This window comes from Capra hircus, chromosome 17 (assembly GCF_001704415.2).
Source record: "Capra hircus breed San Clemente chromosome 17, ASM170441v1, whole genome shotgun sequence".
NCBI lineage: Eukaryota > Metazoa > Chordata > Mammalia > Artiodactyla > Bovidae > Capra > Capra hircus.
The window spans coordinates 2,985,929-3,013,396 of NC_030824.1; the positions used below are offsets into that span (position 1 = coordinate 2,985,929).

At 49.3% G+C, this 27,468-nt stretch overlaps 1 protein-coding gene across 1 annotated transcript in view; it reads right to left on the minus strand.

Annotated features, from left to right (window-relative positions):
• The window catches only part of ZNRF3 (zinc and ring finger 3), a 145,266-nt gene extending 130,271 nt beyond the window's left edge, over nucleotides 1–14,995 (minus strand). The window contains exon 1 of the mRNA XM_018061043.1: nucleotides 14,437–14,995. Within this exon, the coding sequence (XP_017916532.1) occupies nucleotides 14,437–14,736 (300 nt within the window). The 5' untranslated portion in view covers nucleotides 14,737–14,995. The remainder of the gene's footprint in view (nucleotides 1–14,436) is intronic.

Consider the following 27,468-nt stretch of genomic DNA (forward strand, 5'->3'; position numbering starts at 1 on the left):
CACTGCACAACACCAAGCACCACAGAATTAATTCCACATCATTTTCAAAGGGGCAGACGGCATCCCAGGGCTGGATGGCAGAGACCACTCCTCTCCCTGGCCCAGCTCTGAACGCCCAACCTTGAGAGCTGGACATCCTGAGATCCCACTTCTGGGCAGGGGGGTGGCACCTGCTACCATGGTCTCTGCTGAATATACAGGATCAGAGAAGGGAGAGGATAAGCCTTCCTGAAATGGGGAGCAGAGAGGAATGAGGATGAGGAGCTCGGGGACGGGGAGTCCCTTATCCATCCCGCCTCATGTTCTTTCCCTTTCCCTCCCCCCATCACCCCCATTGGATCAGAGATACCAGAGGGCAAAGGATGTTGGCGGGAGGTGGGAGGGAGGGATCTGTAAATTTTAAGAGACTGAAGAGTCCCTATTTACCCTGCAGCAAGTAGGAAAGACAGGCTTCCCAGGTGGCTCAGACAGTAAAGAATCTGCCTGCCACAGCAGGAGAAACGGGTTCGATCCCTGGGTCGAGAAGATCCCCTGGAGAAGGGAATGGCAACCCACTCCAGTATTCTTGCCTGGAGAATCCCATGGGCAGAGAAGCCTGGTGGGCTACAGTCCATGGAGTCACAAAGAGTTGGACACGACTGAGCATACAAATACACGTGTGTGCACACACACACACAAGTAGGGAAGACACATACCTGAACTTTGACAAGTTTGCAAGGGGGCAATTAAAACAGCCTTGCATAATTAAGAAAATTAATTACTGTTACCTGAGCATGTAGTAAGAACTCTAGGGTTTTCTATATCTTCTCGTAGGAGCACATAACAGGGAATCATTCCACTTGGAATATTCGAAACTATTCTTACCCCCCATCCCATTGCTGTTTCAGAGCCTCCCCCTTCCAAAAACAAGGTTGGCATGGCAACCAGAGCACCAGTCACTGCGGTCCCTAACCACATCCGCCAGGGCCTGGCATGCTGAGGCGTGTGCCAGCTCTGTTGTCTGAAGGGCACTCCTGGCCACAGCACGCAGCGAGCTATAATCAAGTCAGAAACCGCCGCATTCGTATAGAACTCGGCTCCACATAAATATTCATTAAATGTGAAAACCTATGGTGATGCAATGTTGAGACTGCAAATTTAAACACAAGAGTCAGGAAATGCAAAAATTACCACTGCCACTGGAACCTGAATCACCCAGACGGCACATTTAATGCCAAGCAAGTTTGTGTGTGTCCTAGAGATTTAAACCCAGTAACACCAAAGCTTCAGAACTACACGTTGGCTGCTCACTTAACTCTCTGGGTGAGGCTGACGCTTACCTGAGGGGCCTCGGAACATTTCTGGAGTGGACATGCCATGAAAAGGCGTGACTAGCCTCCAGTACAAGTGAAAGATAACATATCACAGATAGACTCTGAACTATTTCTGAAGGTCCCAGCAACCATATAATAGCCACTGTTCCACAAAAAAACAATAACCGAAAAACCTCAACATGCCAACGTGTACACAACAAGCAATAACTTAATAATTCCCAAATGTGTACAGTGGGCTGCTTAAAGACTAGAAAATCATGTTCTTTGAACTGAAACTCTAATTCCTTCCACTCGTAGTCTGCTGGCCTCTCTGACATTTATTATTTGGCTGTGCTGGGTCTTGGTTGCAGCACTCAGGACCTTTGATCTTCACTGCGGCATGTGAACTCTTAATCGCAGCATGTGGGATCCAGCTCCCTGACCAGGGATTGAACCCGGGCCCCCTGCACTGGGAGCATGCAGTCTTAGCCAGGGGACCACCAGGGAAGAAGTCCCTGCTGGTCTCTTTAGAGCACTACTGTCGTCCTCTAAAGCTGCTTCTCGGACTTCCCTGCTGGGGCAGTGGATTAGAGTCCACCTGCCAATGCAGGGGCCATGGGTTTGATCCCTGGTCTGGGAAGAGTCCACAAGCCACGGAGCAACTAAGCCTGTGGGCCACCACCACTGAGCCTGCATTCCAGAGCCCAGGCTCCGCAACGACAGAAGCCAGAGCAGGGGTCTCCCTGGTGGCTCAGTGGTAAAGAGTCCGCCTGCCAATGCAAGAGACACAGGTTGGAGCCCTGGTCCGGAAAGATCCCACATGGCTCAGAGCAGCTGAGCCCACGGGCCACGGCTACTGAGTCTGTGCTCTAGCGCCCGGGAGCTGCCACTACTGCAGCCTCCGTGCTCTAGAGTCTGTGCTCCACGGCGAGAGAGGCCGCTGCAAGGAGAAGCCCAAGCACTGAGACTGGAGAGGAGGCCCCACTCCCCGCAACCAGGGAAAAGCCCATGCAGTGATGAGACCCAGCACAGCCCAAGTGGGTCAATAAATAAGGAAAATATTTTTTAAGAAAAGAAGCCACAGCGATAAGAAGCGTGCACACCGCAAGTAGAGAGTAGGCCCCGCTCGCCCCAACTGGAGAAAGCCCGTGTACAGCGACAAAGACACAGTGCAAACAAAAATTAATACATAAATTTTGAAAAGTGAAATAAAGCTGCTTTCCATCCAGCACCTAAACACAGCCTCAGCCAGAACTTCCAAGGCCAGAGGTGGGGCAGTGTGCGGGCAGCAGGGAGCTGACAACACAGAGCAAATGTGAGTTAAGAACGGGTCCTTCTGGGGCTACATATAACTTTCACTGTCTCCCCAAACACCAGCTTTCTAAGTGACACCAAAATATTGCACATTTTTTAAAAGAAACATACTCCCTAAAAGTCTAGGCTGAGATGTCTCTTGTTCAGCACGCTCCAAACACTGCACCCAGGCAGCCTCGCCAGCCGGGAAGGAGCTAGATGGTGCTACGGCCTTATCCCTCATCCTTTTTCCAGGCCCAGAGAACAGAAGCAAGGGGAAATTACTTTGAGAATCTGGTCCACCCCAACTACTTGGAATAGCCCTAGGACACACCCACGTCTTGTGAACGGTTTCTCCAATCACAGAAAGCTCTCCCTCAAAAAGCCAAGTCTTTTTTTTTGGTGGTGGGGGGGTGGGGGCTCCACTAACATCTCCACCTCTACCATATCCCTAAGTATCATGATCTAGAATTTCAGTTCAGTAAATATTTAAGAGCTTTACTGCCGGGCAACAGGGGGGGATGAGGAAGTCACAAGCCTTCTCTGCTGGGAGCCGTGACTTTGTGGGGGAAAAAGAAATAGTAAGGTATGGAAGATCAGCTGAGGAGTGAAAAATGGAATGCTTGGGTAGAAGGAACCCACCAGCAGAATTTGGGAATGCCTGACGGGAATGGCTGGAAGTCTGACCACAGATGAAAGCAGTGGGGAGAAGGGAAAGTGGAGTAGGGGGCAAAGGTGGGGGTTGGGAACGTACAAGCCGCAGGTCACAGAGTGCCAGAAGCCCAGGACCCATTCGGGAAATAAAAGCAGGAACACCCAGGACACAGGCCCGCATCCCAGGCCAGCTCTGCACTCAGCAAACAAAGGGATAGCGCTGAAAGATTCTGATGGAGGAAAGGACAAGATCAGCGGTTACTTGGGAAAGATGAGGCAGAGGGGAAGAGCTGCTCAGGGGAGGCAGACCGAGGCAGGGAGATGCTGAGGCGGCATCTGATGACGAGAAGGGGCAAGGTCAGCAGGGAGGGAGCAAGGGCACCATTTCCTCTGACTTGGCTACAAGCTACCTCGATTTACATTTTGCAAACGGCTTTGCAAGTCACGCTTGCAACATTCTTTACATGCCATCAGCCACCTGCCTACCACCTACTCCAAGACTGAGGCACTTTCTGAAATGATGCCAAGCCTCCGGGTACCTAGTGGTGGTTCCAAAAATCGCATAAAGGTGCTGAACACACAAATGTCGAAGGCACTTAAGTAAAATTAGGTATAAAGAAACGCCTTCGACGTCAAGTTGTGGGACAAGCCTTGGCAGCTGGGACAACCTGAATGGCAGATGGCCCTCTGGGGAGAATCCAGGGAAGGCGCTCTGAGCTGGGAGGACAAAACCAGGAATACGGGCGAAAGTTCAAGGTGTGGGGGGGTACCCTAAAAGCGCATGGAAAATTTGCTGGAACCCGAGCATCAGAGAAGGACGCTGCTCCAGGGAGACCAGCAGCTGGATCAATGAGACTTGAGTTCTAACCCCAGCTCCTCCTGCCACCAAAGGCTTGAGGCCCTTGCCCACAGCACCCTCGCTGTAAAAGATCGGGGCCATGGCATTCCAGGGTGCCCTCTGGTTCAAACAGGAGCTCTCATAGTCAAAAGAAACCAAGGAGCAGAAAGAGAGAAAGGACAAAGATGGTGATGAAGGTGTGCGCCAAAGGCTCCAGGGAACAGAAGCACCTTGTCAACGGAGAACACCACTCTGGTCGGGGGGGGACATCCCTCGTGGTCCAGTGGCCAAGACTCTGTGCTCCAATGCAGGGGGTGCAGGTTCAACCCCTGGTCAGGGAACTAAGATCCCTCATGCCACATGGGACAGCCAAAAACAGCAGCAGCAAGCAAGAACGCTCTGGTCACGCCAGGGCCACCGCGGCCCTCCCCAGGAGCACAGCCTGAGGCTCACAGGGTGCAGTGAAGTGTCATAAGTCACTAATGGCCCGGCCGTCTGACACACAGATGGCAGGGGAAAGACAACGGAGACTTGCCAAGCGCAACTTAAAAGCTTTCAGCTCCAGAACTTCCAGCGAGAGAAAGGATGGCAAACACCACTGCCCACGGGGGCCCACGGGGGCCCTGGGCGCTGGTAGGCGCGGGATCGTTACCCGTGAGCACGGCAAGCCGCCGCAATGCCTGGGAAGCTTGTAAACCGGGGCCTGCACCCCATCTGAAGAGGGCAGCTGCTGTCTCACTGGAGCAGGCTGTCGCCACGTGGGAATGTGGACCCGACACTGCCAGATCTTTTCGTTTTTCGAGAAGAGCCAAAGCTCCAGATTTTTATGTAAAACCTCTAGATTTCTAACAGGGATCAAACGAAACAGCAGGAAGCCGTTTTCCGCCCGTGGGCCTGCTGTTTAGGGGCGCCCTGACAGTCTGGAGCTTGGCTCTAATGCACCTCTGCCTACCACACACTGACGGCAGGGCAGCTCTGAATGAGGGGACAGGGAGAGGGGCGGGGCAGACAGCATCCCAGGCAGCGCACCCTCCTGGGCCACAACCTGCTGCCACCGGCTGTGCCCACCACGAGGCAGTCCCTTCCGTGAGGTCTTCTCTAGGCCTGTGCGTGGCCATCTGCCCGGCCAGACGCTGCGTCCCTGCCCAGAGCCCTAGGGCGCCTGCTCCCGGATCGGGCTCAGACACACCCGCCGGGGAGGGACCCACATACCACGCCAGGCACCTTCCCTTTGATGCTGACAGTCGCATCTCAGATCCTCCTGGCAGAGGGGGAAAGCCAGTATTTTACTACTTACTAAGTGACAGGAATACACAGGGCTTCCCTGGGGCTCACGTGGTAAAGAATCTGCCTGCAATGCAGGAGACCTGGGTTCGATTCCTGGGTGGGGAAGATGCCCTGGAGAAGGAAATGGCAACCCACTCCAGTATTCTTGCCTGGAGAATCCCATGGACAGAGGAGCCTGGTGGGCTATAGCCCACCGGATCGCAAGGAGTCGGACACAACTGAGCGACTAACACACATACAGAATACACAGGCTTTCACTTTTGTAAAGTTGTCTTTCAATGGGTTGTTGTTCAGTTGCTCAGTCATGTCCGACTCTTCACGACCCCATGGACTGCAACATGCCAGGCTTCCCTGTCCTTCACCATCTCCTGGAGCTTGCTCAAACTCATGTCCATTGAGTTGGTGACGCCATCCAGCCATCCCATCCTCTGTAGTCCCCTTCTCTTCCTGCCTTCAGTGGGTATGTTTGTTTTGTTTTTTAAGAAACTACCTGCTGTGAGCAGGGGTGCGTGGAAACACGAATGCCAATCTGGCTGGGGAATATAAACTAGCCCCGCTCTTTTGCAGGGGAACTGGCCACACATGACAGGATCAGGGGAAGTGTTTATGTCTCTCCACACAGGGGTCCCAATCCTAGAACTTGAGTCTGCGAAGATGACCAAAGGATTGAGAAAAAAAGCTCCCCACAGCATCACTTATAATAACGGAAAACAGACACTAGAAGTGTTTTGGAATATTTATTAGTAAGAGGGAAATACTTAAGGTACACAAAGGGTCATTAACACTATATAGCGTTCTTTCCAATTTTCTTAAAAATCTAAGTGCATGGGGGGAGAAAAAAAAGGAAAGGAAAGCTATCTCAAATCACAAACAGTTAACAGAGTTTACGTGGAGGCAGTGGGACTGATTTTCGTTTTCATACTTTTCTTTATTTTCCAAGTATTCTACAATAAACATGTATGATTTTTATACTTAAAGAATAAATTACAGATGATCTGGTTGTTTAAAGGGAAATGCTGGCCCTGACGGGAGGTAATGCAGAATGAATCTATCCTAGCCTTTTGGCCGAACCCGTATCTAAGTACACCAGGTCCTCAAGCAAGCGGGTCTCCAGGTTTGCCTTCAAGTGACCCAAGTCCAGGCCCAGCTCTGTGGCCCTGAGAAGCTTACTTACACTCTCAGCCCCGCTCTCCTCTGTGAAGTGCAGATAATTCAGTGGCCCACTGTGCACGGAGAGATCATGAAAATGGCACCTGCAAACCACAAGCTGTACGGCGGGCGCACAGAGCTGCTTCTTCTCTAGGCTGCGTCCACAGCAGGAACTCAAGAGACATCTGCTGACAAGCTAGCGCACTCGGTTTAAGTAAAAAAAAAAAAATCAAGTTTAAACTCTTACAGCACTGAAGGGTTACATGCACCTGATCGAGCACCACTCTTAACTCTCTCACTTTAAAAATGCAGCAGCTTCTGCACCAGGAGACCAGAAGCTCCCATTCCAACATACATTTCCCTGTGAAACTTCTAGAATCATCAGAGTCTGTCTTCACCAAATCGACTCTACACACTGAATTTCTAAACAATCATATCACACTGGCTGCTGGGGCGAGAAGGGGGTTAATGTCAAGTCTTACCACACATCTGAAGGGTAATAAAAATAAAACGCTCTCCCTTGAACCACAACAGGCCGGCTGATCTCATTCTCTTCACACTATCGTGAGTCAACAGAGCCGCTCAAAGTCAGAATTTCAAACATCTCATTCAAGCGGCAGATGGAACAAAGACCCTCTACTCTTTACAGCCTCCCCGTCCTGTTTGGCAGGTATAAAGGCACCTCTCTGCAGAGGGGTTATCAGCTTTTAAACTCACAGGTAAGTAAAAACAAAACAAACAAAAAAATGAGCAGGAAAGGGCCGAAAGGCACAAATCCACGTACTGTGTCATTACGCAGACGTGCCTCTTCAGAATGGGCTGCCCAGGCCTACTTGTCACCCCTGGGCCAGGTGCACCCCCGGTTTCGCACAGCTGGGTCCCACCGGAGAGGGCCTGTGGTCAGCACGCCGGCCGCCTGCGGGCAGGGCCCGCGCCTCCCTCATGCCCACCTGCTGCCTCGCCCCACACAGGGTCGGGGGCACAGAAAGCAGCGGTGAACGCCGGCCCACTGCAGGAATGCAGACCCACGGGAGGTTTTAACCGCCAGGAGGACGGGATGAGGGGAGGGAAGCCACAGCTTCAGGTTCCGACCATCTTTGAAATCAAATTTCAGATCACAGGGAACGCGCAGACTGTGTAAATAAAGGAAGAAAGGGGATGAACACGGGACAGGGCCTGTTTGGGGAAAGCCACACAGGCTGTGAAAGGGCTCTGAAAAGCCAGCTACAGGAAGGAGGTGTGTCTCACTTCAGAGATCTCTTTAAATGCCAGAGCGCCACAGCCATTCCAACTTCCCCGAAGCCAGAAAACAGCGGACATGCCATCAAGCGACAGCGGCGCACTTCAAGCCACCGGTCCCTCTTCCCAAGCTTGGCGGATCAGCTCTTCATGGAAACAAACAAGGTAGAATGAGACTGTGTGACTGAAAAAAGAAAGAGAAAAGGGGAAGGAAGGAAGACGGAGAGAAATCTCTAAAGGCAGAGGGTTTTCTCACTTGAAGTTACCGGCTCCTCTCTTGGTCCATCAGTCTGGGTTTATACTGACTCTAAATTCCACCATCAGTTCCCATAATCTCATCCCAAGCAGAAGAAAGTGCCAAGTGAAGCAGGCTTGTGAAAACAGAAATGGCTGGGAATCACACAGAGCTCAGTTTTCATCTGAGCCCTGCAACTGACCTGCTCAGCATCTCCCACGTGTGACCTTAGCTCCCCAGGCTTAGTTTCCTCATCTGAAAACCTGGGCCACCCCACTTCCCTCGTCCACTGAGTCTATGCTCAGGTGCTGTACTCAGTGTCTGGCGTGCAAGAAACACAGGACCACAACCACCTATTTTTAAGAGCTCCGACAGATGAAGACTGAGTGAAAACTTTAAATTAAAGGAGAAAAGCAGCCACTTACACCCAGGGCGCAGCTTTACGAGATCTGGCTTTCCCGTCAGACGCCTGATCACTAAGCTCGCTTCCGAGTTGGCTCTCCCTGGCACACTCAGCTGAGGTACAGCTGAGGACGACAGAAAGGCCCAAACCTGGGAGCCAGGAGACCCAAAAAGTTCTCCAGGGTTATCCCAACCTCACCATGTGGTGCTGGCCCTTCACTTCTCTGGACCTCGGCCTCCTCATCTAACACATTAAAGGGCTGAGTCTGGGTCTTCAGATTATTGAAATGGATTTAAACGTCCTTTTTGTCATGAACTGCGAGTCCGCATTCTCCAGACTTGTGCAACGCCATCAAAAAGCAAAGTTTTCATATGACATAATATTCAGGGTAATGATAATCCTGAATACCAAACTTTTACAGTTAAGCCCGGGGACACTGGGGCCTGGCCATGAACTGTTGTTCATGTGTCTGTCCATCCCTAACAGCTGTCCACATTAGGCCTTGCTCAATAATCGTGTTTTATCATGAAAAGAATGTCTTCAGACCTTCATGACGCCAGATGCCCTACCCCTGAACACACATGCACACACACGTGTGTCACGTCACACAGCCTGGGACGGCAACAGCAGTGGTTCCAACCAGAACCATCCTTCCCATCTAATCGAGCAAGTTTCTGTAAACAACCACCAACAAGGAAAGCTGATCCCAGAATGTATTAGCCAAAGCATATGAAGTGGTTCTCATCAGTTCTCATAAAGATCCACCGCCTGCCTGGCGTCCACCCTGAATCCATCATTCATTCACTGAATACTGAGTGTCTGATAAGCAGCAGGTACTGGGGACCAGGGATGAACAAAAACAAACAGGCCTGTGCCCAGGTCCACGGAGAAGCAAGCAATGAGGGGCTGCTCACAAGGCGTTTCAACATCGACGGGTGCTCCATTTCATTTCCTAGTGAATACTGAAAAGACACACACACCTGCAGTCCACACTTCCACACTCTGCATTCAGAGCCTCATCTTCCTGCCTTTCACCATCTAAAGGCAGAAAATTCTTTTTTTAATTGAAGTATAATTGACCAAAAACATGATGTTAGTTCCAGGTATACAACATACTGATTCGATATTAAATGCAGAAAATTCTTGGAGTAACTATCTTTTTATTCCTCCCAAGGATAATGCATTTCACTACTACAGATAGATGAACTGGAGAGAAATTAATCCATTAGAGATAAAGGATGCCTTCAGAACTAAGGGCTCCACTGTGTGCGGAGACCCAGTCAGGAAGAATTATCATTTATCCACACAGATCTAAAGGAACAGCAATACAGTATCTGGTACAGAACAGGCTTCAGTAGAAATCCATCAAGTGAACACGCTCGACAGAGACACATAAACCTGTAGGCTTCTCAACGACTCTTGCTAGCCTGAGCCGCACATCACTGCCTTCAAATTCCCAGGGACGGATGACTTGACGAGTACTGGAGGACTGCTTCTCTTTTTCCTCTTGGAGAGGAGGGGCATCAGAGAACCCACCTTGGGGAAAAATTACACATCTTCTCAGGAAAATAAAAGTGCACATGCAGGGGATTGTATGCATAATTTCAGGGGTTCACAGGCCATCTCTGAAAGTCTGTGACCCTCAGGTTAAGAACCCCTACTCTAGACTGTTAAAAATTAGACTTGAACAAACGTCAGTACCTAACCATCTAACTCCTATTTATTTAATGGTAATAGGAACAAAGGGGCCAGACAGACCCGGGTTTCAACCCAAGTTTTATCATTTGCTAGCTATGTGAGGTTGCAGAAGTCAAATAGTCTTTCTCAGCCTCAGTTTCCTCATCTGTCAAATGGGTCAACAACAGTTGTTGATTCCATGTTAAAGCCATAGATGAGCAAACACATGACGAGCTTGGCATAGTGCCCTATACAAAATAAATGCTCCTAAAGAGAAGCCAGCATCACCCTCTCCAGTCCCCAGGCTGCACACTTATCCTCACTCCCATCTTCATCTCCATTCAGAACTGTATTAGTAACTCCCATGGCATCTCAGGGAACGAGATAGAAAGTAAGAGCCCTAAAGAATTCACGAGGTCACAAAACACAGCCCTGATGTCTTCCCCTAAATCAAATGCTTGGTTTTAACCTATGAAGGCCCTTCTGACAAGACAGTCAGCAATCCCTTTTTGTGTAAATCCAGGTCAGCTGTCAGCACGCAATTGTTCTATTAGGTCAAGTCAATTTTTAGAGAGGCAGGCCTGTTAAGTTAACTTAAAATGGAGATGAAAAGAAAGTGTTTGATCAAATGCTAAACTGCAGAAACACACTGACAGGGAGACAAGGCAGAGGAATTAGTTTCCTAAAATTATTCTCTCTGATACCCTTAGTTAACATTGGCTATTTAAGGACCTCACTCAAGCCTTTCTGACCCACCACTCAGCTCTCCTCCCAGCCCTCGTGGCTAAAGGCACTGGCTTAGTTCTTAAATGTTCTCAGCAAGCTCTGTTTTCAAGACCATTCAACACTTAATCCAGGATCCAGAGGCCGATTTTAAAGTTACACAAAACCTACCATTCAGATTTCTCCTACAAATGAATTTCTCAAGTGTTTCTAAATATTTGACTTCAAGGGTGGGGGGGAGAATACATTTCCATTTAAAACAATCTTTCACCTCTAGCTATGCAAATTTTCTTTGTTTGCTTAACCAATTCACATACCACTAGCCAGCGTTTAATTGGGTCTTTATTTAACATCACCAACCATGTGAGCTGAACAACCAAAGTCTGAAAGTTTCAGATAATGATCTCATTAATAGCAACAAATTGGTTCAAAGATGAAATATGTATCAATACATCTAAGAACCCTTTAAAGTTCCACACTTCAGAACTAAAAGAGGAGTGTAATTACTTCCTCCAGCGTTCACACTGTATGCTTGACACTTACAAATAGACGGGCTGTAATGCTGCATGAATAAACAAGATACTAAAAGTAGTGAACAACACTTCACAGCCACATATTGTTTCCACAACTTTCACAGACGAAGATGTCAAAAGAAAAAAGAAAAAGGATCTCTCTTCTTTCAGTGCACAGTGATGACCTTGGGAAAGTTATTTAAGCCTAAAATGCACAAAGAGAGAATCAACACTCTTAGTGACTAATCCCAAGATTGTGGGTCTTTCTCACTCTCCTCTCTCTTTTGCGCACACACACACTCACTCTCCTCTCTCTTTTACACACACACCCCCCTGTGGGTCTTTCTCACTCTCCTCTCTCTTTCGCGCACACACTCACTCTCCTCTCTCTTTTACACACACACACACACACACACACACACACACACCCCTTCTTTACCAGGCCTCCTCCTACCCCAACCCATGCAGATGAATGAACAGGTATTCTAATTAGAGGTATCTGGGCAAACCAGACTGTGATAAGGTATCTACTCTATAAACAGACACAGACACATACTTTCATTGGATACAATACAGAGGGGGAAAAAAAATCAGTGATACAAACCAATTTCCTATCTTAGAATTCTTAAAGGAAAGAGTCTCTCAGACAGGTTCTTTTCTCCCCTAAAGCATGAAAAACAGTGCTACAGAATCCCCTGGCAACAAAACTAGTGCTGTAACTGCTATGATTTAGGTTTAGTTAAAGGAAAATAAACTCCACTCCGAAGACCATAAAATATTAAATAGCAAATTATGCAAGAGTTTTTTTTTTTTTTTTAAGATAGTAAATAGAAGGAGGCTTGAAAAGTTCAACAAGGGCACTTAGAAAATCTGATTACTCTGAAGCTGAAGAAACAACCAAGCTGTTTCTTCTACATTCTCATTTCTCACGCAAGATGTGACATTCTCTCTCTCGGCAGTCCTAAAACATCAGCTTCCCTTACAAAAACCTTCTTCGGGGCTGACAGGGGCCACATTAGTTCCTCCACTCAGGAGTATTCCAAGAACTAATAAAAGCATGCCAGCCTCTGTACACACACAGCCCTGGAAGCCATGCTGAGCTCCTTCTGTGCACACAGGTTCAGCAAGTAGGCCTCACAATAAAGTTATCAAAGATGTGGAGAACACTAAGAAATGACTACTCAGACAGCTCAGACAAACTCACCAGTGTTACTGCAGTTATAAGGGAATTAGGATACTTATTAGTGATTGCTTAACAGGTAAACTTATTAAATACCATTTAAGTCATTTTTCTTTACTTAGCAGTTGTTGACTTTTTTTTTGGCAAGGCTAATGGACTACAAAGGAGTTTGATAAGCACTTCAAAAACTTTCAAAAGAGAATAGATTCCTTCTGCCAAATTCACACAGTATCTCCCCACTCGCAAGGATAAAATAGTTACAAATGGTGTGTTTAAACTGCTAATTTTGTATTAAATGGCGAACCCAAGATTATCTCCAAAGCACTGCACTACTCATAATGGATAGCTTGCCAGACAACCTACCAGGGAGAAAGAGTACAAGTTAAAACACTGCAGATAAAAATCGCAAACTTCAAAAGTCTCCTTCAAAAAGTGAAGTGCCATGATTAAAACATCTTTTCTCTTAGAAAGCTGTAAATCAAACATTTTCTACAGGCATCAGGCCACAGTGAAAGCCTCAAAGAGAAACAAGAAGTCACAAGGAGCAGGCATTAAGATTCAAACTGTGCTTGAAGGCTGCAACTGAAAGAAAGGCTGCAGGAATCTTCAGCAGACCTTGGTCTCTAAAGCTTATAAATTAAAGACTATAATTATAATATTATCCCCCTAAAAAGTCCAAAAGCTTTTAACATATGTGTAGTCACAGAACTCAGACAACCTGTGTTTCCCCCCTTCTATCTGTCCTGCAGAAGTCTGAGACGGCGACCTAAGGACACACCTCTAAGGGCCAAGCCGTACCGCCCCCTGCCCTAACCCTGCAGAGTTTTCAGTCTGCACCAGGGGAGGGGAAATGAAAGGCTGTTTGCAGTTAATTCCATTCAGTCCCCCGCTCTTCATTCATAACTCATCCAAGAGTAAAGCGCACAAGGCCTCAAAGCTTGGAGCCCCTGCAGCCATCCCCTCACCCGCAAAAGGTTCAAAGACAAGCCAACCACTTCAAATCACTCCCATCCCAAGCACGCATATTCACCGCGTAAGTGCGCTGGCTGTCTACTAAGTCGATAAAATCACAGCCAAGGAGCAGAAAGGCATCTACCCAGTTCACCATCTGCAGAGGCTTGGGCTGAGTCCCTCCTCCACAGAGCGGGGGTCTGCTGAAAGCTCGCTCTCCACCCCTCCTCCCCGCCGCCCCACTCCGCCAGCTTCCTTTGGAATGCACACCCCTTTCATTCGTAGCAAGGTGGAGGCCCTGTCAGCGAGCGACCCTTCTCCCGAGGTGCAGGCCCTCTGCACCAGTCCTTGGCCGAGGAGCGGGCAGGCTGCCTCCCTCCCCCCCTCTCTGTAATCTGAGGCACGCAGCTAGGGCTGCTGCTCCGGCCACTCCGGGGCACCCGCGATCCCCACTCCGCCAGCTCCCGCTGCCTCTCCTCCTGCGGCTGCTGGTCCCGCGCCCCCGCGGGAGGGTGGGCGCCCAGGTGAGGCTGGCGGCAGGTTCCGGGGAAGCCCCTCGAACAAGCCTGGCTGCTCCCTCAAAGAACCTGCACGGGTGGGAAAGCACAGCCTGCGACCTGGAACCAGCCACCTCATCCTTCATCACTTGTCTCGCCGAAGTTGGCATTCAACAGGTAGTTCCCGGGACTTCTACCTGAGGTAAAAGCGAGCGCTCCGACAGCCTGAGAGGGCTGCCTCAGCGGGGGCGCCCGGACCCGGGGTCTCCCCTCCCGCGACCCTCGGGAGGGCGAGCCCCCACGTGCGCTCGCCCCCCACCCACGGCGGCGCCCTGGAGGCCGCGTCCCGCCCGCCCGCCCGCCCGCCTGAGAGGGATGCCGCCGGCCTCCTCACCGCCCCTCCCGCCCGCCCGCCCGCCCGCCAGCCCGCGGCGGGGTCGGCGGGCGCAGCCCCCGGAGCCATCTTGTGGCGGCGGCGGCGCGGGGCCCGGGCGGCGGGCAGCTACCTGCACGATTTCGCCCTCCGCGCTGAGCGTGGCCCCGGCCCGCGAGAAGCGGCCCGTGAGGCCGGTGGTGTAGGTGGTGTAGTCGCCGCTCGGGCTCGACTCGAACAGCACCACCTCCACGAACGCCGTCTCCTTGGCCCGCGCCGTGCCCGGCCCCGCGGCCGCGAGCAACAGCCCGAGCAGCAGCGGCAGCGGCGGCGGCGGCGGCAGGCGGCGGCCGCGGGGGCCGCGGGGGCGGCGGCGGAGGCGGCGGCGGCGGCGGCCCGGGGCCCCTGGGCGCCCGCCCGAGCGCGGCCTCATGGTCCTGCGGCGGGAGGGCGCGGAGGGCGGGCGCGGCCGGGCATAGTCGCGGGCCGGTGGAGGACCGAGCGCGGGCGGACGCCTCACAGCCCCATCGCGGCGGCGGCGGCGGCTTTGTGGGTCGCAGGCTCGGCTGGGCTCCCACGGCCGTCGCGCCGCGGCCCTTTCATCTGCTCCACGTGAGGGGTTATCCCCGCCCCGGCAACGTCGTGACCCGCTCTCCCCTCCCTCCCCGCGCTCGACCGCCGCGGCTGCTGGGGGGGCGGGGGAGCGGGTAGGCGGGACGGGCGCGCCTGCGGCGGGGGTGGAGCCGGACGGTGGGCTACGCCCCCACGACCGCCCCGCCCCTGTGTTCGCCCCGCCCCCTCGCCCGCTGTCTGCGCTCCTCCCCTTGCTGTCGCTCCGCCCATCGCCTACCGTCTTGCCCCGCCCCTTCGTTCTCGCTCCGCCCCCAGGCTCTAGCTCCGCCCCCGCCGCGCCCCTCCCTCGGCGGCAGACATTTCTCCTCGCGGTTCCTTAAGTTCGGCGGGAGTGGAGACCGCATCCTGCTCCAGGGCAATGCGCGTCCTCTCTGGAGGCCCCGCGCCTCCTGGTCTCATGCAGAAGTCAGGTTCCTGTCCTTCCTTCCCGGCTGCCCTCGTCAATTCACAGTTCCTGGGAGCGGAGCCCCCGCACCCGGCTCTCAACCCCCACCCCCACCTCCAGGATCGAAAGGGAAAGGCTCTGGCGGTCTGGGGCAGTTTGCTGCTGGGCCATTCCGGGGCGTGTCGGGTTCTTGCACTGGTGTTGCTTAGACAGTTGTGTGTGTAAGGGAGGGAGGGGGCGGGGGTGAGAAAGCCATTAAGTCATTTGGACTCTGATGGAGATAATCTTTCTACAGCCCCCGAGGCTGTAACTGAAACATCCCCCTCGATGGAAGTTCTGAAACTTCGATTCTTTCCTGAGCAGAAGTCCAGAAAATTCCAACGCCATCACACTTTGTGCGCGGAGGATAGCTACCATATTAACGTACCTAAGACATGAGCTCCAGGACTCAGGGATTCTCAGTCACCCAGAAAAGACACTTTGGATTTTCTTTGGAACATGCCTTTTTCTTCCTCATCTATTCCTCTGAGAATCGAACCTTCCTTCGAAATCCAGATTCAATTCCCACTTCCTCCGTGGGAAGTTATTTTCTATCTCCCCTCACTGCCCAGCAGATTTTGGTGAAGTTTCATTACTCACTGAACACTTCATTTCTAGACAGATTTACTGCTGAGAGGTGACTCTTCTTCCTCTCTGACCAGAATGGCTTTGTTCAGATAGTGGCAAATATTTGATTGGGACGAGCTGCTGCTTTTACTTGCTACCACACCCAAAATATTAAAAAGGAAACTCATTGAGAATTGTCTTGGATAAATAATTTACCAAGTTTACAATTTAAAGTAGGGGAAAAAAGAAACCTTTCAAAACATGGAGTAGCAAATACACTTGAAAAAAAACCCCACAGGTCTGTGTTGCTGAATTTGGACCACCCAGAGCCACTGCTCAGGAGAGGGACAGGTGGGAAAGCAGGGTTCTGAAAATGGTGGCATTTTAGTTTCTTCAGAACCAAGCTTCACCGGTGCTTACTGGACTGGGCAACATCAGGCCTGACAACGGTCTCCCTCCAGTCCTTAACAGGGTGGTCAGTCACTGCAGCCCATCAGTTGATGAATGGATGAACAAATGTGATATATCCATACAGTGGCATATTAGCCTTCAAGGGATGAAGTACTGATGCATGTTACAAGACAGATGAACCTTGGAAATAAGGTTTTTAAGTGAAAGAAGCTGGACACAAAGGACCACATGGTACATGATCCTATTTATGTGAAATGTCCAGAATTGGCAAAATCTACAGAGACAGAAAGTAGCTTAGTGGTTTCCAGGAACTAGAGGGTAGATGGAAATGGGTAGCAACAGCTAATGGGTTTATTTTGGGGGTGATGAAAATGTTCTGGGATTAGGTAATTTTGTGATGGTTGCACACCTCTGTAAATGTATTGAAAGCTACTGAATTGCACACTTTTTTTTAATTGCATGCTTTAAAAGGGTGAATTTAATGGTATGTGCAGTATATCTCAGTACAGTTGTAACATAAATATTACAAAATCATCAGTGGGTTTTTTTTTTTTCAGGCAAACATACATATAACACACAGGATACTGTGTAAGACTATTTTGTGTTCTTTGAAGTCTAAGTTCAAATCTCACACCCTCAGCAACACTTACTCAGGACACTCTTTAAAACAGCAGAGTGCTCCTGTCCCCCTCTCCCAATCTCCTTTGGTCTGCCCACCCCACCCCCACCCTTAGCACTTATCACCTCCTAACATACTAAATAATTTGCTGATTTATTTTTGTCTCTCCTTCATGCCCCATAAACACACATGCCAGAGAGCAAACTCTATAATGGCTAGGATCTTGTCTTATTCACTGACTTAGGCTGAGGCTGCCTGGCCCAGAGTCGGCACTCAATATAAATATTTCTTGCATGAATTAATGACTAAATGAATGAGTGATAAGCTCACTGTTGTGTATCCCTCTCAGTTTGCAGATATGTGGGGCAGCTTGTTAACAGCTGTTTAGGAGCACTGGGCTTCATGGGACCAAAATAAATTCTGAACATGGAAAAGAGTAACAGTCGTTCCCTCAGGGACTGTGATTAAGATCCTGTCAAGGGTCAAAAAAGAAACCAGTTTAGATTTTATTTTAAATCTTCTTTTTAAAAGGTGTGGTTAATAAGACACAGGTCAGCAACACAAAGGGGTGTGTGTGTGAGCGCGTGTGCACGTGCCAACTCACTTCAGTAGTGTCCAGCTCTGCAGCCCTATGGACTGTAGCCTGCCAGGCTCCTCTGTCCATGGGATTCTCCAGGCAAGAATACAGGAGTGGGTTGCCATTTCCTTCTTCAGGGCATCTTCCCGACCCAGAGATCGAACCCGCATCTCTCATGTCTCCTGCATTGGCAATTGAGTTCTTTACCACTAGCACCATCTGGGAAGTAACATGATTCACCTCTCAGCAGTAAACCTGTCTAGAAATGAAGTGTTCAGTGAGTAATGAAACTTCACCAAAATCTGCTGGGCAGTGAGGGGAGATAGAAAATAACTTCAAATAAGAAGGAAGACTTAAAGGCCAGGAACAAGGGCTGATAGGAGGGAAGTGAAGCAATGCGCATTCACTATCCAAGACTTGCAGTCACCCCGAGCTTAACTCATCTTGGTCGTCTCTCTCAGACACAGCTCAGACGAAAGCAGCGGAGCACGGGAGTGTCAGCATCAGCTAGAGCTGCCAGACCCTGAGCGAACCTCACTAACTCAGGCCAGAAACCACACAAAGCTTCAGGAAGCTTCATGCCATCCGTGTTCTATTCACATGATCAAATAGTGGAGTTCACCGATGTGAGACCAGTAAAACCTATGCTTTAGTACCTAAAGACACTGTTATCTGTGCTAAATCAAAATAGACATGGATATTCACAGCCATATTGTTCTTGATAACAAAAGACAGCAAAGAGTCTATATGCCTAAAAGGGGATTCATTAAACATTATTTTATGATACCTCTTTATAATATATAATGGAACACATAGAAATAGTCATTAAAAAGAATGCAATAAGGACTTCCCTGGTGGTCCAGTGGTCAAGAATCTGCCTTGCAGTGCAGGGGATGTGGGTTTGATCCCTGGTCAGGGAAGTAAGATCCCACATACCAGCGGAACAACTAAGCCTGCGCCCCACAACTACCGAAGCCTGCAAGCTCCAGAGCCCACGAGCCACAACCAGGGGGCCTGCGCACCTCAGCATAAGGTCCTGCATGACACAACAAGGACCCCACGTCCACAACTAAGACCCACGGCAGCCAAAAGAATAAATAAGGCCTCAAGCAAAGGAGTGGAAAAGGAAAAAAAAAAAAAAGAATGAAGCAGCACTCTATGAACTTACACAGAATGATCTCCAACGTACACCAGTCAGTGAAAAAGATGTACAGATGGTATTCTACAATGGAGGGGAGTGACGAGGAGGGGACAGATCTGTGAAGGCTTGCAGACATGAACAATGTATGGAAGGAGCTACAAGAGATGAATGGTGGCCTCTGGGTGACTGGGAGGCAGGGAAAGGAGGGAGGTGTACCCTTAGCTGTATACCTTTTGTGTTTATTGAATTTGTTCCTGAGTGACTGATATTATTATTATCTGACCTGTTAAAGGTGCTTCCTAGGTGGCGCTTAGTGGTAAAGAACCCACCTGCCAATGCAGGAGAGCTAAGAGACATGGGTTCAATCCCTGGGTCCTGAAGATCCCCTGGAGGAGGGCAGGGCAACCCACTCCAGCGTTCTTGCTTGGAGAATCCCACGGACAGAGGAGCCTGGCGGGCTGCAGTCCATGGGGTAGCAAAGAGTCGGACACGACTGAAGCAACTTAGCACAACAACACAAGCATGACGAAGGGTCAGCTGTGGAGCAGGAAACAGCACCCACTCCAGTGTTCTTGCCTGGAGAATGCAGGGAAGGGAGCCTGGGGGGCTGCCGCCTGTGGGGTCGCGCAGAGTCGGACACGACCGAGGTAACTTAGCAGCAACAGCATGCAAGAATTATTTCCTTTTAGTAACCTGTGCGGCAATCATAGTATTATTTAAGTTGCTTAAAGTATCTCTGGTAGTTCCTAGCACCCTCCTGAATGAATAGATGAAACTCCGTAAGTGACCATTCAGCAATACAGGTTAATATTTGGAAATTTATATTATGAAACACTTTCACAAGAAAATTTTAAGTGGCATCCAAAAATCGACAGCAAACTGGCACTCGTGATGGACTTGAGACACGGCCACTGACAGTAGAACTGTTTGGTTCTCCTTTTCTTGTATGCCTGTTTTAGGGCAGAGTTTGAGCGCAATAAGTTCACAGGTTAAATCTTCCATTACTTGGGCTCTAATTCAAAGTACAATAAATTTTTCCTAAAATGTCAAAAAAAAAAAGGGGGGGGAGAGTTAGAGAAGTCACACAAGATTACAATCAAGTCTACTTTCCTTCACCAGGTAAACTTAAGAGTTTGAATTTCATCTTGTTTCTTTAAGGAGATTCAAACTGAAGACGTGCTAGCGTTCTTCCACAGCCTTTATGTCTATTTCTGGAAACTTTTAATTTATTGTATTTAAAGATCATATAATTCTCTTGAAAGGTACAATAGATGTTACACAGACAAGTAGCGGCAGTTCTTTCAAAACTCTTAGAAGTGTCTCTTCTGCCTTTGAAGTGCACCATCAATCTCCATCTACTTTGAGCCTCGAGGCGGAAGGCCAGGCTGGCCCCGATTCATCAGTGGTTGAAACCCTGCTTCAACCCGTCCCTGATGTGCAGTGGCCACCCAACCAGGAGTCACAAACTCAAACAACGCTCCAGGGGCCAGGGAGGGAATGTCACTGAGTGAGGTGGGCCAGGTGTGAGCAAAAGTAACCAGCAAGTAAGAGGGTAAATGGGCTTCCCTGGTGGCTCAGACAGTAAAGAATCTGCCTGCAATGCAGGAGACGTAGGTTCAATCCCTGGGTGAGGAAGATCCCCTAGAGGAGGGCATGGCAACCCACTCCAGTATTCATGCCCGGAGAATCCCCACGGACAGAGGAGCCTTGGCGGGCTGCAGTCCATCGGGTTGCAAAGAGTCAGACATGACTGAGTGGCTAAGCACACAAGAATGTAAATGGCAGAGGGGCCTCAAACAGGAACACCCTTGGGAGCGGTGGCCTAGGAACACACGGTAGGTCCGGGCCACTCCCGAGCATCATCGCTCTGAGTTGTAAGAAAGAAACAAAATTCCAAATGTGTCTGTAGTGTCTGTTGGTTTTAAAATGTTTACAATAGATTTAAAATATTTATATTGCTGTGTGAGGCCAAATAAATACACCTCCAGGTCCCAAAATAAATACATTTGGGGCCCAAAAGACAACGGAGAGAAGAGTGACAAAGCAAATGTTGATTGGACCAGGTTGTAAAACTCTTGCTTCTCGCTATTGAGACAGAGAAAGAAGAAGAAACGCAGAATCTGAGAAGTGTAGATGCTGCACTGTATAGTGATAGCTGAGCTTCCCTGGTGGCTCAGACAGTAAAGAGTCTGCCTGCAACACAGGAAGCCAGGTTTTGATCCCTGGGTTGAGAAGATTCTCTGGAGGCAGGCATGGCAACTCACCCCAGTATTCTTGCCTGGAGAATCCCATGCACAGAGGAGCCTGGCAGCTACAGTCCATACAGTCGCAAAGAGCCAGACACAACTAAGTCACTATCATACACACGCATACACACACACAGATAGCTGTATGTGTGGGCTGCACCTTGGACCACAAGAGGAACCTCTTTTCAGGATGCCATATCTCATTGAGGTGGAAATGTAATCATATACCTACTTGACCAAGAAAGACTGATAGTGGATAAGGGGGTCATTAGAGCATCGAAAGATAGACGAGTGGACTTATGGTCAGATAGTCCTTTTTTTTTTTTTTTTCTGTAAAACAAACATATATACTCCAGGAATGTACAGAAGAAACTGTTATCCAGATTTGTTTGAATAAAGGAAAAAATTTTAAGCCTGAGATGGGAGAGAGGCATATTGAATCCTTTTTCTTATGATACCAGAAATCCAACTCAAACTGCCTTAAGATTAAAAAAAAAAGTTGGGGGGTGGGGTAGGGGTTAATGATTCACACAACCGCAAGGACCAGAAATAACTTTGATTTCAGACCCAGCTGGGTCCAGCGGCTCAAAGGATGTTATCAGGTGCCTTCTCTCTCCTGCTCTCAGCTCTGCTTTCTTCTATGACATCATTTTCCCTGGTTTCTCCAGGCTCACATCACCCACTTTGCCAACACTCCAAGTGGAGACAGAGCTTCTTTAGTCTAGGTTCCAACACTAATCATGGGTTGACTCTCATTGGCCAGAGCTAGTTTACATGCACCTCAGTGAACCAATCACTATGCCCAGGGGGATGGACTACACGGATTGACTAGGTCTGGTTCAAGGTGTTCTTCTCTGGACCTGGAGATGAGGGTCAGTCCCTTCCAACCACATAGACTGAGATTGGTTGGCGACTGGAGGGGGAAGGAATGCTGGGCAGACAAGACTCACAAAAGCAAAACTAGATGCTATAGTCACCTCCTCCTTCCCCTGCTCCCTGCATTGTGTGGACAGGTGTTTTCCTGGTACTTAAAGCAGAATGAAGGACAGAAATGGTACGGACCTAACAGAAGCAGAAGGTATTAAGAAGAGGTGGCAAGAATACACAGAAGAACTGTACAAAAAAGATCTTCACAACCAAGATAATCTCGATGTGTGATCACTCATCTAGAGCCAGACATCCTGGAATGTGAAGTCAAGTGGGCCTTAGGAAGCATCACTACGAACAAAGCTAGTGGAGGTGATGGAATTCCAGTTGAGCTATTTCAAATCCTGGAAGATGATGCTATGAAAGTGCTCCACTCAATATGCCAGCAAATTTGGAAAACTCAGCAGTGGCCACAGGACTGGAAAAGGTCAGTTTTCATTCCAATCCCAAAGGTAATGCCAAAGAATCCTCAAACTACCACACAGTTGCACTCATCTCACACACTAGTAAAGTAATGCTCAAAATCCTCCAAGCCAGGCTTCATCAATATGTGAACCATGAACTTCCAGATGTTCAAGCTAGTTTTAGAAAAGGCAGAGGAACCAGAGATCAAATTGCCAACATCCGCTGGATCGTCAAAAAAGCAAGAGTTCCAGAAAAACATCTATTTCTGCTTTATTGCCTAGGCCAAAGCCTTTGACTGTGTGGATCACAATAAACTGTGGAAAATTCTGAATGAGATGGAATACCAGACCACCCGACCTGCCTCTTGAGAAACCTGTGTGCAGGTAAGGAAGCAACAGTTAGAACTGGACATGGAACAAGACTGGCTCCACACAGGAAAAGAAGTACTTCAAGGCTGTATATTGTCACCCTGCTTATTTAACTTCTATGCAGAGTACATCATGAGAAACACTGGGCTGGAAGAAGCACAAGCTGGAATCCAGATTGCCGGGAGAAACATCAATAACCTCAGATATGCAGATGACACCACTCTTATGGCAGAAAGTGAAGAGGAACTAAAGAGCCTCTTGATGAAGGTGAAAGTGGAGAGTGAAAAAGTTGGCTTAAAGCTCAATATTCAGAAAACGAAGATCATGGCATCCGGTCCCATCACTTCATGGAAAATAGATGGGGAAACAGTGTCAGACTTTATTTTTTGGGGCTCCAAAATCACTGCAGATGGTGACTGCAGCCATGAAATTAAAAACGCTTACTCCTTGGAAGGAAAGTTATGGCCAACTTAGACAGCATATTAAAAAGCAGAGATATTACTTTGTCAACAAAGGTCTGTCTAGTCAAGGCTATGGTTTTTTCAGTGGTCATGTATGGATGTGAGAGTTGGATTATAAAGAAAGCTGAGTGCCGAAGAATTGATGCTTTTGAACTGTGGTGTTGGAGAAGACGATTGAGAGTCCCTTGGATGCAAGGCGATCCAACAAGTCCATTCTGAAGGAGATCAGCCCTGGGTGTTCACTGGAAGGTCTGATGTTGAAGCTGAAACTCCAATACTTTGGCCACCTGATGTGAAGAGCTGACTTATTTGAAAAGACCCTGATGCTGGGAAAGATTGAGGGCAGGAGGAGAAGGGGATGACAGAGGATGAGATGGCTGGATGGCATCACCGACTCAATGGACATGAGTTTGGCTAAACTCCAGGAGTTGGTGATGGATGGGGAGGCCTGGCGTGCTGCAGTCCATGGGGTCACAGAGTTGGACACGACTGAGCGACTGAACTGAACTAAAAGCAGATCCCTTTAGAGTTTCCATCACATTGACAACATTCGTCCATTTCCTCCTACTGTTCCCTTCTACTGGACCATTTAACTCCTTGAGGACAATGACTACACCTTTCACTTAGCCGGTGATTCCTGCCAAAATGCTTTATGTACAGTTGATGCATGATAAAGATTTGCTAAAACGAATGAATGGCTCTTCATTCTATGCCAATATTAAGTCTTGACATTCAGATCATCCTTCCTGCCTCTCCTGCACGTTCCACAGCCTATCGGTCAGCATCCATCTGTAAGCTACTGGCATCCAGCCAGCCAGCTACTCTCTTGGGCAGGTTGGCCTCCATCTACACTCAAAGCATTCATCCTGGAGGAGTCTGGAAAGGTTGATCACCCAGTTTTCTGATCACAAGACCTTTCAGTTGAAATGTCTGTCACAGAAACCTTGTGACTAGGCTGCTCAGCTTCTCATCTCCACTCACTTGAGACTGTGTTTGAACAAAACCACCCTCTCTTGTGGGCTTCCCTGGTGACTCACTCAGTGAAGAATCCGCCTGTAATGCAGGAGACCACCTGCAGTGCAGGAGACCCAAGTTCAATGCCTGGGTTGGGAAGATCCCCTGGAGGAGGGCATGGCAACCCATTCCAGTATTCTTGCCTGGAGAATTCCATCTACATAGGACTGGCAGGCTACAGTCCATGGGGTCACAAAAGACCTGGACACGACTTGGTGACTAAACCATCATCACCACCCTCCCTTGTAATAGTTGGTTCCCCGGCTGAAGTCAGGACAAGGTGTTAGTGAGCTCACGGGCAGTGTTGGATCTGGGAGGGCTGGGGAGACTGCTTCCTACCATGTGAGATGATAACAGCATCTTCTGTTTGCTAAGCATTTGTTATGTGCCAGGCTTTGTGCCAAGGACTTTGCACATGTTATCACCTTTGATCGCTCCGTGGGAACCACAGCATCCCCACTTAGCGGTGAGGGAGTGGCGTGCCTGCCTGAGGTCGCAGAGGTAATAAACGGTGAAGCCAGGACTGGACCCAACTCTGATGCCCTCACTCTTGCTCTTAACCCCCAAATAGAGGGAGGAATAACATTAATACTCAATTAGAAATACAGTTGGGAGATTATGTAATCTTGGAAAAAGAGAAAGAAGAGGACAGTGGCTTCCTAAAGGCTTTGCTGGTCACGGCTCCTGTCTGTTAAGAGGCCCAGCTCTGCTTACTGTTCTTAGGCTCCTAAACATACCCCAAACCTGAATTCATTCCCCTTTTGGCTAGAGCCAGCTGTTTCCCCATCACTGACAAGCTGTGTGGCCAGGCCAAGTTCTCTCCCTCTCTGGACTTGGGTCTCCTGGTCTGCGGGATGTGGGTGGGCTCACTGCCTCAGAGGGTCGGCATGAGCATTAGATGAGAACATGACGACTCGCGGAGGGCCCCGTGGTGGTGCATGGGCGCCCTCGGTGGCCATGAGCGGAGGGCCCCTGGTGGCGTGTGGGCGCCCTCCGTGGCCGTGAGCGGAGGGCCCTGTGATGCGCGTGCCCACGGTGGCCGTGAGCTCTGACGCCCCAGCTCTGACTGTCCGTGCCTCAGTCGGCACAGCACCTGCTCTGGGTCTCCTTGGTGGAGAAGATGCTCAGCAAAGGCTTGCAACAGGCTGTGGGACCCTTGAGCGGCAGACTCCCCTGATAAGTGGGACGTCTTCATGTCCAGGCGACTGTAGGGTGGCTGACACCCCTGTTTGTTTCTTCAGTGAGTTAATGATTTACCTCCAGTGTTTAGTTCTGTTTAAACAGACATGACCCTGTCGGTGCCCTAGGCTCTGTTTCCACCCAAGTGGCCCAGGGATCAAAGAAGCTCAGAGACACAGGAAGCCGCCCACTGTCCCTGTCCTGGAACTGCCCTTTAGCCTGCGGGCATGCACCCCTGCACCGCTGCAGGGCTGGGGTTAGACCTTACCCATCCTGCTGTTGGCCACACACTGCTTAGCCCTTAGTCTCTCTTTGAGACCCGTCTGAGGCTCTCCAGCCCCTGCTGTGGCTCAGATATCCACTGCCTCACTGCCCGGGGCTCCCTGGGCCTCCCAGGGATCCCTGCTGCCTCTCTCCTTTGTAGATGAGGTATCGCAAGGGGTCTGGAGTGGATTCATCCATTTTATCGGGAGTCAAGGGTCCTTTCACCGTGGCCCTGTCACTTACGCCCTCTCTATGGTCATCATCCCCCTTCCTAGACCTGAGGGAGTGGACTTGCCTCCTGGTTGGGAGTTTCAGACAGGCTGCATCCCACCGCCCACCTCTCCAGTCCCCCAGTCTAGGCTCCCCGTCCATCAGCTTCTCTGGTTCTCCCTAAGTCCAGCTTCCCATCCGTATGAATCTCCTAGGGCTGCCGGGACAAATTTCCACATACTCAGGGGGCTCATCACAAAAGAAATACAGTCTCTCACGGTTCTGGAGGTCAGATGTCTGAAACTGACGTGTTTCCAGGACCATGTGCCCTCCAAAGACTCTCAGGGAAGTATGCTTCCCCAGCTCACCAGGCTCTGGTGTCTGCCCAAGTTCCCTGGCTTGTGGCCGCTTCACTCTGGCCCTGTTTCCGTTTTCACATCGCCTTCCTCTCTGTCTTTTCATCTTCTGTCTCTTAGAAGGAATCTGTCATTAGATTTAGGGTACCGCAGGTAATCCTGGTGGCTTAGACAGCAAAGAATCTACCTGAAATGCAGGAGACCCAGGTTCAATCCCTGGATCAGGAAAATCCCCTAAAGAAGGGAATGGCTTACCCATTCCAGTATTCTTACCTGGAAAATTCCATGGACAGCAGAACCTGTGGGCTACAGTCCATGGAGGTGAAAAGAGTTGGACATGATTGAGCGACTGATACTTCACTTCAGATAATTCAGGATGACCTCATCTTGAGATCTTTAATTATACTCCCAAAGACCCTTTTTCCAAATAAGACCATACTTACAGATCCTGGGTAGACGTACTTTTTGGGGGAGAGTACCATTCAACCTACTACAACTAGTATTAACTGAGACCAGAAGAATATGGACTTGCTGGGTAGTAAGAACAAAACCAGTGAATGTCCAAAGTAATCGAGAGCCTGCTCCATGTCCTGAAGCACAGAATGCTGAGAGGCAAGGGCAGGAACTTTGAGGCAGAGCTCATGAATGACCTTGCAGACTCAAACAAGGAATCTGGGGCCTCTTCTCGTGGCGTGGACAGTTATGGAGGGTTTTAAGGAGGGGAATGACATTAGCTGATTGTCATTGATTATTGAACATCTGGTGAACAGACAACCTGTTATCCAGAGAGAAAAGAGGGGAGGAAATCCCTGTACCACCATGTCCCCCCAAATCCATCTCAAGGAGATTAAATTGCTCAACTTGAAAAGCAAAACTTCAAAAGGCAAACATTGTTTTGACTTTGGAGTAGGAAAAGATATCTTAAACAAGTCACACCATAAAGGAAAAGAGAGACAAATTAAACTTTAATCTTCTGTTCAACAAAAGACACTATTAAAAAAGGAAGACACAAACCACAGATGGGAAGATTTTCACAACACGTCATCAATAAAGATCAGCATCGGGAAGACCTAAAGAGCATCTATGAACAAACAGGATAAAGATAAGCATCCAATAAGGGCTTTCCTGGTGGTCCAGTGGTAAGACTATGTGCTTCTGCCACAGGGGGCTCAGGTAGGTCAGGGAACAAAGTTTCCTGGTCAGGGAACAAAGTTCAACCACCCCTCAATCACATGCCTACATGTATATATTTGCAAAAAAAGTCTTGCTTATACATACAAGGAGGTGAGTCCAAATGTTCAGAGAGCAATTGTTTGTAACAGCAAAAAAAAAAAAAAGGGGGGGGGGAGAAAATGACTATGAT